The sequence below is a fragment of the Scylla paramamosain genome, chromosome 16, assembly GCF_035594125.1.
Source record: "Scylla paramamosain isolate STU-SP2022 chromosome 16, ASM3559412v1, whole genome shotgun sequence".
Lineage (NCBI taxonomy): Eukaryota > Metazoa > Arthropoda > Malacostraca > Decapoda > Portunidae > Scylla > Scylla paramamosain.
Genome location: NC_087166.1, coordinates 13,740,001 through 13,754,690, shown reverse-complemented (window position 1 = coordinate 13,754,690; position 14,690 = coordinate 13,740,001). Strand labels below are relative to the sequence as shown.

Sequence of the window (14,690 nt, the reverse complement as noted above, 5' to 3'; positions counted from 1 at the left end):
CCCTTCTCTCTCTCTCTCTCTCTCTCTCTCTCTCTCTCTCTCTCTCTCTCTCTCTCTCTCTCTCTCTCTCTCTCTCCATTCAAGATCATTAACACAAACATATAATGGAACAGCGTTGAGCAAAGGATGCAAACACACAGGGTACCGCTGGGCACCTGTCGCCTGCCTTCTCTCCGCGGCGGCAAGAAGTACCCGACAGCGGCAGGGTGGCGGAGAAAGTAAGATAAATTCGTCCTTTTCCCTTGAGCTAAAAAGACCGTGTTTACGAGATTCGAGGTTTGTAAAACGATACCGCTGTGTTGTTCTCTGACATTATCTAGTTAATCCTGACACCGCACCGCAATATAGCGTCATCTAAAAGGATTTCTAAGGTAGATACTGGATCCAGATTAAAGACTGTTTTGTAAGAATAATATGTAAAAATTCTTGTGTTAGGTGTCAATAATAATCCTGGAAGTCATCTCAACACTTCTACCCACCGACACACATCTTAAGGCATGGGAAGTTAAATGTATCGCTTTTTGTTGTTGCTGTTGTTGTTGTTGTTGTTGTTGTCCAAGAAGCTTTTCAGCCCACTTCAAGCGTTAAAAATCTGTTGTATGCCCGGCCAGATGCTCAGGAAGTGTTAAGTGAAGGCCTGGGACTCATGTGGGAGAGATAGACACAGCACGCCAGCAAACGCGGCAAATATGTGTACGCTAGATGTGTGTGTGTGTGTGTGTGTGTGTGTGTGTGTGTGTGTGTACGCCATTCTTCATCACGGGTAAACCAGAGTTCTGCCACGTGCCGCCAGATGGGTTCGCTACGGGCTCTCAGGATTATACACATTATTTCCAATATAAACGATCCGAACTTGGGGAAAACGAAAGGGAGAGTTTATGGATCCGTTTTCGGGAACATGACGCACGCTAGGCTGTGTTTGACGCAGTTTGTTAGTCGTTACTGTAACGCTGGTTTACTGTCACTCCTGTTTGATGAGTTTGTCTCTCCCGCTTCTGTCTTTTCTAGACCCTTTTTCAGGACGCCTTCCTCTCTCACCATGACTACTTTCCAAACGGCTGCAGAGATGTTTAGTCAGATTTTCAAGATTTTTTTTTTTTTTTCAATAATGTAGAAATGTTAATGTCACTAGGATAAAAAGAAAACCTTTTATAAAAGCTTCAGCCAGAGCCTTTGGTAAGTAGTGGAGACGCTGGCAGAAGTGTTTCAGAATACGGTCCTTAATCAGATGAGGAAGATAAACAATTGAAGCAGGGGTTGTGTTAGTCCATGACCGCCGGGACGCGTCTGTGACTTACCCCTTGGCTGCGTCAGGCGGCGGTCAACCAACTATTGACGTCTGCATCTGTTCTGAGGCGGGTTTTGAGAGCAGCCGTCACCCTACATCCCTCCTGCCCCCTCATTCCCCCCATCACCTGGCGATCCCCTCCCCTATACATCACCTGGGCAGAGCTAATTACCCATGAGGCGATGTGTCACTACTGAGCGATGCAACTCTGGGATAATTAGGATTTTTTTTTTTTTTTTTTTTTTGCCCTCTTGGTGATGAATAAAGTATCTCGTCTCAGTGGGGAGACTCGGCAAGGCAAAGACTGGCTAGCGCGTCACGCGGAGCCCTTGATCACCACCACATTAATTCTGTCTCAAGTGCCCCGACCCTTCCCAACTTTACATCCCAGTCAATCGCGTGAAATTATGCAAACATATAGTATAAATATGTAAAGTATAAATTAATTGATAAGTAATAAAAAGTCAACGATGTGCCTTTATAATCATTAATATTTTGATAGCCGAAGGTTCGGAACATGCCAATCAATCACGTGAAATTATGCACGTATGTAATATAAATATGTAAAGCATAAGTGAACTGGTGAGTACTCTAAAAATCAACGCTTTGTGGTGTGCCTTCATGATAATTACTATTTCGATACCCGTTGACTTAGAAATGCAAGTTATAATATAAGGAAATAAGTAAAGTAAAGACTTCCATGTGATTTCATGATAATTAATCACTATTTAGATATGAGGGGAGTTTGAGTTAAAGACCAAGGGGGCGTCTGAGTTACAGGCGTTCCTTAAAGCGGAACCGGATTAGCGTTGATGTATAGGCGCAGTAAGTCCCGCGGATGATGTAATGGCCCATAATTTCTATTTCACTGATCATTGAAATGTACGTAAAAAAATGCCCCGCCATCTGCAGCAAATCTTAACCTCATATACTCATAGACACTCATTGAACTGTTCCTAAAGATGCAGAGAGGGAATAATCTTAACATTTATGCCTTAAAAAAAACATCAAATCAGTATAGAGGAGAGTGGTGTTTTTACCTGCAGAAGGCGCGGTGAGAGAGCGAAAAGCAAAACTGAACCTCACAAACTCATAGATATTAGCTAATCCTGAAGGTGCAGAGAGGGAACAACGTTAGCAGTTCTTAATATACTCAAATCAGCCGGTCAGTATAGAGGAGAGGAGTGTTCTTACCTGTAAAAGGCGCGGGGAGAGGATGAGGAGCATGTGGTGAGTGTGAGGCGCCGGCAGGAAGGGCGGCCTCACTCACGGGTGCCGCCGCTCGGGCCTCTTAGCGTCCCTCCCTCGGCAATCCATCGTCACCCGGCGGCTTCTCGTTACCTCCAGGAAATAACGGAGCATGTGGCGGCCATTATCAGTCCTTTCTTGTAAACCAGATAGACTTCTCCTGGGATCGAGTCGTGTTTACATCGTCCACGGCCTTGTGATGCGCCTGCTGTTTACATTCACGTACATGCACGCACGTACACACAAACACGTACACGTCCCTGAGTGTCTAATACCACTGTTTTTCTTGAGTTAAGTGTCTGAAAGTGGAAAGTATTCGAAACTGTTCCTCTTATTCACTTTTTTTCTCTCTTTCAGTCTTCCTGTTGAGAAAATATACGATTTATTTAGTGTGTAATAAGATTCTCTCTCTCTCTCTCTCTCTCTCTCTCTCTCTCTCTCTCTCTCTCTCTCTCTCTCTCTCTCTCTCTCTCTGTTCTGCAAAAAAACTTTTACGCCTTTTACGCACCTCGTTATTTTTCTGAGAAGCAAAAATTTATACCAGCCTTATCTGCGATCCATTGTTGCCTCACATTAAAAAAATATAGTTGTTTATTACGCGGATTAATTTTCCCTGTGCAATATAAGCCGTGCAAAAAAATGTAAGAAAATGTTATTCTTATCGTTACTGTAATTTCATCTGCGCGTGTTTCTCTCTTCACTGAACAAGGGAGAATGAAAAATCTATGTTTACAGAATTTCAACATCGAGGGCAAAACATTACACACAAAGGAGGTTAAGAACGACCACCACCACCACCACCACCACCACCACCACCATCACCACCACTACTACTATTACTACTACTACCACTACTACTACTACTACTACTACTACTACTACTACTTTTACTGCTGCTACTACAACTATTACTACTACTATTTTTTTTTGTTATGTAGGAGGGACACTGACCAAGGGCAACAAAAATCCCTCCCCCCAAAAAAAAATGCCCACTGAAATGCCAGTCTCATAAAAGGGTCCAAAGCGGTAGTCAAAAATTGAAGGATAAGTACTACTACTACTACTAATGCTTCTACTACTACTACTAATGCTGCTGCTACTACTACTACTACTACTACTACTACTACTACTACTACTACTACTACTATTATCACCACCACCACCACCACCATACTACTGCTGCCGCAAATACTACTACTACTACTACTACTACTACTTCTATTACTACTACTACTACTACTACTACTACTACTACTACTACTACTACTACTACTACTACTACTACTGCTACTGTGCCTTGATCCTACTGTACCTTTATACTACTACCACCACCACCATACTACTGCTGCCACAAATACTATTACTACTACTACTACTACTACTACCACCACCACCACTGCTACTACTACCTATTACTACTACTACCACTACTACTACCTGTTACTACTACTACTACTACTACTACTACTACTACTACTACTACTACTACTACTACTACTACTACTACTACTATGCCTTTATCCGGTTCTGTTCTGATAATTATAATCTTCCTGACAAGAAGTTATTTCATCACACACACACACACACACACACACACACACACACACACACACACACACACACACACACACACACACACACACACACACACACACACACACACACAGGTTGGCAACATAAAACATACACTCATATATCATATTACAACGCCTGCCTCTACCACTCGTCGTATCAAAGGCAATCGTGAAATATGAATAATTCTGCGCATTCAGATTCGTGTTTGATTTTATCTTCCAACATATATGTGACGTTGGGTATACCTCCACCACATTTCACAGGCTCCAGTTGAAGATAATACGGTTTTCAGATATATTTTTATGTCATTGATAATTTTAACACGGATTCTGCACTGACAATCAAAAAGAAAAGAAAAACACCAATGAGAATATGACTAAGAGAACATAACTATCTAAATGGCATTCGAAGAGTCTTAACGAGTGAATACTTGATAAATTTCTAATGACAGTCACGCAAGCTTGCCAGGTCAGTGGGTCGCGCTTGAGCGGCAGGAATATTGATGTCACGAGGGAAGGGTTCTGGAAGGACAATAGAAATAGCAGTAGTTTCCCTGAATCAGAGGGCGAGAAGTACATGTACTTCAAAATAACTTTAAATTTTCTTCATTCAGACGGCAAGAATCAGATCTATTACAAAATAAATTTAAATTAAATTTTATTCCAGACAGCGAGAAGTAGTTTTGGTTTTAAACAACTTTAAGCGTTCAAGAATCTATCTCACACTGCAGAAGAAGATGAAGAGACGTTTGGTGTCCCGTCTTACCTCATCTTTCATGTACTACAAATCCCTTACGTGTACGGAAATTCATCCCATACTACCGTAAAATGAAGAGACGTTTGAATATCCTGTTCTGTCTCACTTTTATGTACAATGTGTATTTCCTCCGGCACAAAACTTGAGACCACACTTTCTCAAATGATCACAAACGATACCAACAATACGAGTCATTTCCATACACGTATTATCTCTCATACAACACCACAGGCGAGACTTTACATTTACTTTCTTATCGGAAGCAGCTTGGAGGCTTTTCGGCAAGATTGACTGGACGCGCGCACTGTGGCTCAGTCAGGGTGTGATGGCGCGATGCGAGGGTGCAGGCTCCTGTGCGCCTGACGCCAGACTGCCCTCCCCATCTTCTGGCACCAAGTCACTGACTCCTCCTGGCACTACTGACGTCACTGCCACGGACTAAGGAGGTGTAATGGGTGTAATAGCGGTCAGGAAGTGGTGGCTGTGTATTTACTATGGAGTGTGATGACTCTTATGCACCATGATTTTTATCCCAGTCGGGGTGCGATGACCTCGTATGTTTGCTCTCACATGATGAGGAATCTTGATAAAAGTCTTACTAATATAAAACTCTTGGTACGATAGTCTCGTAATTACTAATATATGATGGATAATCTTGATAAACTACAAGTTTACATTCATCACCCTGCGTTGTATGATGAAGTCTTGAAATAAACCTTGATTATTACATTATTCTCTCAACTCCCTGACTCAAGACTAAGATGATAGTCTCCTACTTATATAATGAAGAATCTCGATATACTGATAGTCCCGTACTTATATGATGAAGAGTTTCGATATACTAAACATCACTACTGTAAAGTTACTTTCATCACACTGCAATGTGTGATGAAGTCTTGAAAGAAACCATGATTGTATAATATCACATTTATTCTCTCAATCCCAATATGACAGTTTCGTCATTTTTATGTGAGGAATCGTGATATATACTTAACATTACTACTATAAATTTACCTTATCACCCTATGTTGTGTGATCAAGAGTTTTGGAAATAAACCCTTATTCTATAACACCACATTTATTCTCTCTATTCCAAAATGAGTCTCGTCATTATTATGTGAGGAATCGTGATATATGCTTAACATTACTACTATAAATTTATTTTATCACCCTATGTTGTGTGATGAAGAATTTTGGAAATAAACCTTTATTCTATAATACCACATTTATCCTCTCGACTTCAGATAGCTGAAGGGTAAGACGAGGATCAGATACTAAGACAAATGGAACGAAGTTGGACTACATAGAACCTTCCTCCATTCATTCATTAGCATCGATACAGCGTTTGATGGCTTGACGTGTCATGTTGCTTGAGATAGGGAGATATACCTGTCAGAGGAGTCACGTAGGACCATCATTCCTAGAAACGCGATACCCTCCCTTTGTGCCTTCATCTTGGCCCTGTCCGGTTGTCCCCTGCACGTCACCCACATGTCAGCCTCCAAAGCCCAGCTGCTCTCTGCTTCTCGTGTATCTTAATATAGAGAAACATTTACTTTTTAACGTCCCTCGCTGGATGTGGGGGATGAGTGGTTAACCTTATGTGTGTGTGGAGAGAGAGAGAGAGAGAGAGAGAGAGAGAGAGAGAGACTGTTCCTATCTATTCTCTTCGGATGATTTTCCTCATATCGCTATTTTTACTTAAAATCGGCTTCCTAAATTAACTAGAAATATTATGAAAGATATCTTATAATGTTTCCAACCTTTTTATATCGAAAATTCAATATGTTCATAAGGCCTATTAAATTTATCTTAAAAATCTTACTTTCGAATATCAAATTACTTTAAATAAAAATACATGTAAATTACCTATAACATAACTTGTAAAGTACAACGTAATATAAAAAAAATATAACTAAATATCAAACATCAGAAAAAAAAATAGGCACGTCGGTAGGATTGAAAAGAAAAACATTAGGAAAGCTGAGGTTATCCGTGGCCCCAAAGCATCACTGGCTTGACAGTTTATCTCCAATGAGTGAGGAAGATGAGTGGAAGGTAATTCACGACCTTGGCTATTGTTGTGAGGGTGCAGGAGTTAGTTTATAGCGTGTGTGAGTCACCAAGCAAAAGTAGGGATGCAATGGTCTCTCTCTCTCTCTCTCTCTCTCTCTCTCTCTCTCTCTCTCTCTCTCTCTCTCCACACAACTGATTCATGGATTTATGTAGGTAGAAAACTCAAGAACACCCCGTCTTACTTGTCTGAAACCCCCACGTCACACTGACAGCTATGCAAGGCGAACTGACGGCCATACGTCAGTCTTGTCCATATAAAAGTGAAGGGTGCTTTAGTGCTAAACTTAACTATAGAACATAACCACCTTGCATGTGGAGCGTCACCCACCAGCATCCACTGGTGTTTCTTTCCATGGGTGTCACACTGTCAACCAACCCCTATATCCTTCCCTCTACTCTCCATTTGAGAGTTGTCTAAAGACAGCTCTCTTCCTCCACACAAAACTACAAGCACCTAATAACGCACACACCCTTCTCTCAAAAATTTTAACATCATCATGGCAACTCCTACACCAGCCTCGGAGTCCCTATCTAGGGAGGGGACCATAAATGCCCCCAGGTCGGACTGCCTTTCTGTCGACGACCCTAAGTGTCTTGACACCCCCCCTCAACTTTTTTTTCATTAACTTCTGCAACATTCGTGGTCTAAGATCTAATTTTCAATCTGTAGAACATCACCTCTCCTCTTCTAAACCTCATTTTTTCCTCACTGAAACTCAGGTGTCTGAGGCAACTGATAGTAGCCCCTTTTCTGTTCCCTCCTACTTTCTCTATCCTCATTTTCGATCCAAAGCTGGATGCTGCATTTATTTGCACAATGACTTAACCTGCTCTCGTGCCCACGCTCTTGAATCTTCTGAGTTTTCCACCATCTGGCTACAACTACAGAATCACTCTCAAACTAAATTTATCTGTGCTGTATACCTCTCACCTAACTCCTCTGATTATAAGAAATTCTTTGACTACTTAACTTCCAGAGTGGAGCACATTCTGACCCTCTTCCTTTTTGCAGAGATCTCCATTCTTGGAGACTTCAATGTTCACCATCAGCTTTGGCTTTCCTCTCCCTTCACTGACCATCCTGGTGAGCTAGCCTACAACTTTGCTATCCTCCATGACTTAGAGCAATTGGTGCAACACCCTACTCACATTCCTGACCATCTTAGAGATACGCCCAACATTCTTGACCTTTTCCTGACCTCTAATCCTTCTGCTTATGCTGTCACCCTTTCTTCTCCATTGGGCTCCTCTGATCACAATCTCATATCTGTATCTTGTCCTATCGGTCCAATCCCTCCTCAGGATCCCCCTAAGCAAAGGTGCCTCTGGCGTTTTGCCTCTGCTAGTTGGTGGGGACCTAAGGAGGTATTTTGCTGATTTTCCTTGGAATGACTACTGCTTCCATGTCAGGGACCCGTCTTTGTGTGCTGAGCGCATAACAGAGGTGATAGTGTCTGGCATGGAGGTGTACATTCCTCACTCTTTTTCTCATCCTAAACCTTCTAAACCTTGGTTTAACACAGCTTGTTCTCATGCTGTACATGATAGAGAGGTGGCCCACAAAAGGTACTTAAGCCTTCTATCACCAGAATCTCATGCACTTTATATTTCTGCCCGGAACCATGCCAAGTCTGTTTTCCAACTAGCCAAAACCTCCTTCATTTACAGAAAGTGTCAAAACCTTTCAAGATCTAACTCCCCTTGTGACTTCTGGCATCTAGCCAAAAATACCTCCAATAACTTTGCTTCTTCTTTCCCTCCTCTATTTCAACCAGATGGCACCACTACTATCACATCTATTTCTAAAGCTGAACTCTTCGCTCAAACCTTTGCTAAAAATCTACCTTGGACGATTCTGGGCTTGTTCCTCCCTCTCCTCCACCCTCTGACTACTTCATGCTACCTATTAAAATTCTTTGCAATGATGTTTTCCATGCCCTCACTGGCCTAAATCCTCGGAAGGCTTATGGAGCTGATGGGGTCCCTCCTATTGTTCTCCGAAACTGTGCCTCCGTGCTTGCACCGTGCCTAGTCAAACTCTTTCAGCTCTGTCTTTCAACATCTACCTTTCCTTCTTGCTGGAAGTTTGCCTACATTCAACCTGTTCCTAAAAAGGGTGACCGTTCTAATCCCTCAAACTACCGTCCTATTGCTTTAATTTTCTGCCTATCTAAAGTTTTTGAATCCATCCTCAACAGGAAGATTCTTAAACATCTATCACTTCACAACCTTCTATCTGATTGCCAGTATGGGTTCCATCAAGGCCACTCTACTGGTGATCTTCTGGCTTTCCTTACTGAGTCTTGGTCATCCTCTTTTAGAGATTTTGGTGAAATTTTTGCTGTTGCCTTGGACATATGAAAAGCTTTTGATAGAGTCTGGCACAAAGCTTTGATTTCCAAACTACCCTCCTATGGCTTCTATCCTCCTCTCTGTAACTTCATCTCAAATTTCCTTTCTGACCGTTCTATTGCTGCTGTGGTAGACGGTCACTGTTCTTCTGCTAAATCTATTAACAGTGGTGTTCCTCAGGGTTCTGTCCTGTCACCCACTCTCTTCTTATTATTCATTAATGATCTTCTAAACCAAACTTCTTGTCCTATCCACTCCTACGCTGATGATACCACCCTGCACTTTTCCATGTCTTTTCATAGACGTCCAACCCTTCAGGAGGTAAACATTTCACGCAGGGAAGCCACAAAACGCTTGACTTCTTATCTTTCTAAAGTTTCTGATTGGGGCAGAGCAAACCTGGTATTGTTCAATGCCTCAAAAACTCAATTCCTCCATCTATCAACTTGACACAACCTTCCAGACAACTATCCCCTCTTCAATGACACTCAGCTGTCCCCCTCTTCTACACTGAACATCCTTGTCCTTTAGTTATAATCTGAACCGGAAACTTCACATCTCATCTCTAGCTAAGACAGCTTCTATGAAGTTAGGCATTTTGAGATGTCTCCACCAGTTTTTCTCACCCCCCAGCTGCTAACTCTGTACAAGAGTCTTATCCATCCATATATTGAGTATGCTTCACATGTCTGGGGGGATTCCACTCATCTGCTCTTCTAGACAGGGTGGAATCAAAAGCTTTTTGTCTTATCAACTCCTCTCCTCCAACTGACTGTCTTCAGCCTCTCTCTCACCGCCGCCATGTTGCATCTCTAGCTGTCTTCTACCGCTATTTTCATGCCAACTGCTCTTCTGATCTTGCTAACTGCATAACTCCCCTCCTCCCACGGCCTCGCTGCACAAGACTTTCTTCTTTTTCTCACCCCTATTCTGTCCACCTCTAATGCAAGAGTTAGCCAGTATTCTCAATCATTCATCCCTTTCTCTGGTAAACTCTGGAACTCCCTGCCTGCTTCTGTATTTCCACCTTCCTATGACTTGAATTTCTTCAAGAGGGAGGTTTCAAGACACATTCATCAATTTCTGACTACTGCTTTGACCCTTTTACAGGACTGGCATTTCAGTGGGCATTTTTTGTTTATTGGATTTTTGTTGCCCTTCGTCAGTGTCCCTCCTACATAAAAAAAAAAAAAAAAAAAAATACAAAACAAAGCTGCTAGATGGGTCAGACATGATTACAGGCACACTATATCTGTCATCTTGCTTAAGCAGCACTGAAAACTAGACATTTTGAAAACAAGAATACTAATACACAGACAACAGATGTTTTACAAGATCACAAACAGGTTAGTTGACATAGACAAGGGTACTTACAGACACTCTTCAACAATATGTTCTACCAGAGGCAGCCACAACTTTAAATACCACATCTACCAAACAAACACTGATATATTCAGATATTCATTCTTTCCCCACACCATCCAAGAGTGGAATTCTCTCCCATCTCATATAGTTAATAGCCCCACTCGACACTTTTATCAGTAGGATCACCCATCATTATCCTCCTAATCCTAACTCCAATTCTTCCCTATTGTCTAATCCCAACCTTCACCCCCTTCCTGAACCTGATCCTAATCCTTCCCTATCCTCATAAACTCCCTGAACAAACCCTGCATGCTATGCTGCCTGAGAGGAGCCCTTTGTGGGACCTGTTACTGAGACTGAGACTGAGAATATACCTCAGCTGAACAGTTTTCAGATGTAACAGGCAAAATCTGGTTCTTCAAACACAAAAAATCTGGTGCTTGGATTGGCTGTGTGTAGTTTCTAATTCTTGGGTTGAGCAGTCAGTGTTCAGTGAATCTGTAACTGACTGGTTGCACATAATAGCATGGGTGATATGTTCAGCTTTAGCTTTTTTACTCACACAATGAGCTGTTATTACCATCCACTGTGAACTATATTAATTTTAAGGATGATATGCTCCATGTGGAGGAAATTCTTGTGTACCTTCCTTCTGTATCCATTCCAATGGGTGTGGCAGGAATAGTAATGAAATAAACTTGCTTCTGTTATATACTATCTATAGTATGTTAACTTCAGTTAATAATGAGTCAAATACAAAAACGTACATAACAGATAGGTACATTTCATTGATTCTGTATCTTTGAAATGGTTTGAGCAAAGCTCAGTCTGTATCTAAATTCAGTATTAAGAGATAGTCTTTGTCAGATCTCTATACCAGTCTTCATCCATTGATGCTGCATCATTACTTTGCACAGAGGTGGTCGAATTGAGACACTGGGAGTAGTTCTTCCTGGAGACAAGGTCCTGCAGCTGGACTCGGAAGACTGCATGAAGGAAATATTCCTTGGGCCAGGCCTTCGCAGACATGAAAACAATGTCTATGCAACTCGTTCAGGTCCCCTTAAGAAGACAACTCAAAACATCTACTACATTGACAACTATCAGAGACGATACATTCCCCTCAAGGGGCAGTTTGTGGTTGGAATTGTATATAAGAAAAAAGGTGACAATTATATTATAGACATTGGTGGGAGTGAGTATGCCCTCCTCTCCCTCCTCTGTTTTGAAAATGCTCCCAAGAAAGCAAGGAAAGAGATGAGGCCAGGAGAGCTGGTGTTTGGACAGCTGTTGGTGGCAGAGAGGGACATGGAACCCGAGATGGTGTGTCTTGATGTTTGTAATGACGCAGTGGGTATTGGCCCACTTCCTGAAGGAGGCCTCATGTTCACTGTCCCTTTGCATGTAACACGGGAGATCCTAGACCCACAGAATACTCTCTTAAAGAAGATTTCCTCCCTGGTGGAGTGCACAGTAGTGGTGGGCTCCAATGGGCGGGTGTGGGTGTTGGCGCAGGAGCAGAGGCACATGCTGGCCATCATGAACTGCCTCAAGATGCTGGAGGTGATGAGCAAGCATGAGGCCGAGCAGAATGTGTACATATGTTTCAACAGATTTTTACATTAGTTGTGTGATGACCATAGTTGTGCATAATGACTTATTTTATGTAGTGTCTTTTATCAATATATATATATATATATATATATATATATATATATATATATATATATATATATATATATATATATATATATATATATATATATATATATATATATATATATATATATTTTTTAATATTTGTGCTGTTTCAGGTTATCATGAGTGTGTCACCAATGAAGAATGTGTTGGGTTTCATAGCATGGCATTACTCCGTCTCATGTTCTGATGTTATATATGTCAAGTTTGTCAGTGTTTCTTATTATTGCTAAGAGAAAGACTTTAGTATTTTTATATTTTTGTATAAATTCACAAAATGTTGATGACTAAGCAAATGCATCTAGTATTTGCTTATAATTTGCTTGTTTTGGTAGTAAATTTATTTTGTGGCCTTTTCTAGTCAAGAAATAGATATGCTTCAATATGAAACTGTTTATGAAGTGTATGCATGATACACTGTTCTTTTAAATGAAAAGTTTGATATAAAAGAATTGCATTAAATTTTCTACCTTACATTTTGTTTTCAGTAAATTGACCCATTCATGTTGGTTTTGTGCTGAAACTCAAATAGAACTGGCACAGTTTTATTTAAACTATATAAATCTGTAAACATTTAACATTTTCATATGAAAAACAGGAAACATAAGTAGTTATAAAGACAGTCAGCCAGGACTGATGATGCCATCATTAACAAAATAACAACAGCAACAGCCACAGTTCACAAGAAGCAAAAAAATCTAAAAGCCAGACTCAAGATGAATCACACATTCCATTAAACTGGACTGTAAATACTAGAAATGAAAGGAGGTTTGGAGGAGAAGAAAGTGAAAGGATGATCTGCGGATGTCTTGCTTTTGGAAATAAAAGTGATTCTGTCAACTGAGTTCATGTCTCAAACTGAATGGCTCCAGGTGCAGAAAGTATCATTTGACATGAGTGGGAATAAAACACTGACCAAGGCAACATATATTGAGGTTAAGTAGCAAGTGTGAATATTATTTCTTTACATACTGTTTGAGAAAGAGACAGAGAAAAAGAGAGAAAGAGGAGGTGGGAGTTTACTGAAGGATGGAGGGCATATTACAGGAAAATAATGAAAAGGAAAATTAAGTAAAACGTGTGTGTGTGTGTGTGTGCTCTTAATGGCTAGATAATTGAACCTCCCTTTGATTTAGCTTCCATCCTTTAAGGAAAAGAAGTTTAGAGGGAGAAAAAAAGGGGCATTAGGGAAAGAGGATAAATGCAGCTCAGTAATGAAATAAACTATGGAGGGAACGAGCTCAGAGGTGGATAGAGATGGAAATGCAGGAATAATGTAAAACATTACTTAAGAGACAATACAATATATAAATGAGAATGGTGTAGTAGAAGAAATGAGAAATGTCATAGATCCTATAATACATGAAATACCATTGGAATCACAGATACCAGAGGAGAGAACGGTGAAGAAACAACAGTAATGAGTAAGGAAAATAAATAACTAGACGTGATGAATAGTAAATAAATAATAAAACATATACAAGAAAAATGAATAGTGATGAGAGAGAGAGAGAAACGCATCCTTATCTATATTGACCAAACTCATCTGCAGGAGAGTAAGTGATGGTGTGTTGGAAGCCTTGCCCATTCGTAACATTGTACACCACCGTCTGGATATCGTCGTTGGAAAGTAGCACAGCCCAGGACCCGAAGACGTCACCATTTTGGAGCTTCGTCTCTGTTCGACTGTAATATGTCAGGCTGGCCTTGTCTGAGATCTCGAATGCATACTCATAGGGAATGACAGGCTGTGGAGAGAAGGCAGAATGATAGTGCAGTCAGAAAACAAATTAATGAGTGGCTGTAGAGAGAAGACAAAATGGACTGAGTAGGCTGGATAAGGTTTTAAAAGTGGAAGCTGGTGGAGCGTTCATAAGCTACAGATAGGAAAAGATACCTTGATAGGATGACAGGCTGCAGAGAGAAGGCAAAGAAAGGACTTAGTAGGATAGTGTAGATGGTTGTGAAAGAGGAAAGTTGGAGTTTTAAAGACTATGGAGAGGGAAAGACGTGAAAAGTACTGACTGAATAGTGTAGTAGATGAATGATAAGATCATGGAAAGGCTATAAAAGAGTAAGTCAGATATGGGGTGCATCATTTGAATCACATGGAAAGCCAGATAATGGTGACAGGTTATAAATATGCTGCGTAGAATAATCTTAGAACAAATGAGTCAGAGGAAGACGTACAAGAGAGAGAGAGAGAGAGAGAGAGAGAGAGAGAGAGAGAGAGAGAGAGAATCAGACCATAAGAATAAAAAAAAAAAAAACTATAACAAAACACGACCTTGTTAGAACAAGTTTGTTAAAGTGAGTTTCCTGATAAGAGATG

General features: G+C 40.8%; 2 protein-coding genes across 3 annotated transcripts in view; one reads left to right on the top strand and one right to left on the bottom strand.

Annotated features, from left to right (window-relative positions):
* Positions 1-6,802: 6,802 nt before the first annotated feature.
* Positions 6,803-12,363, top strand: LOC135108083 (exosome complex component RRP40-like). 2 transcript variants are annotated; one of them, XM_064018717.1, is made up of 3 exons: positions 6,821-6,925; positions 7,956-8,027; positions 11,578-12,354. In XM_064018717.1, exon 3 carries the CDS (start codon positions 11,651-11,653, stop codon positions 12,284-12,286), a length of 636 nt encoding a protein of 211 aa, XP_063874787.1. In that variant the 5' UTR covers positions 6,821-6,925; positions 7,956-8,027; positions 11,578-11,650; the 3' UTR covers positions 12,287-12,354. The 2 variants fall into 2 exon arrangements, with proteins under 2 accessions (XP_063874786.1, XP_063874787.1); XM_064018716.1 differs by lacking the exon at positions 7,956-8,027 and having other exon boundaries at positions 6,803-6,925; positions 11,578-12,363.
* A 526-nt stretch (positions 12,364-12,889) lies between these two features.
* The window catches only part of LOC135108085 (uncharacterized), a 3,845-nt gene continuing 2,044 nt past the window's right edge, over positions 12,890-14,690 (bottom strand). Inside the window, exon 3 of the mRNA XM_064018721.1 lies at positions 12,890-14,106. Within this exon, the coding sequence (XP_063874791.1) occupies positions 13,882-14,106 (225 nt within the window). The 3' untranslated portion in view covers positions 12,890-13,881. The remainder of the gene's footprint in view (positions 14,107-14,690) is intronic.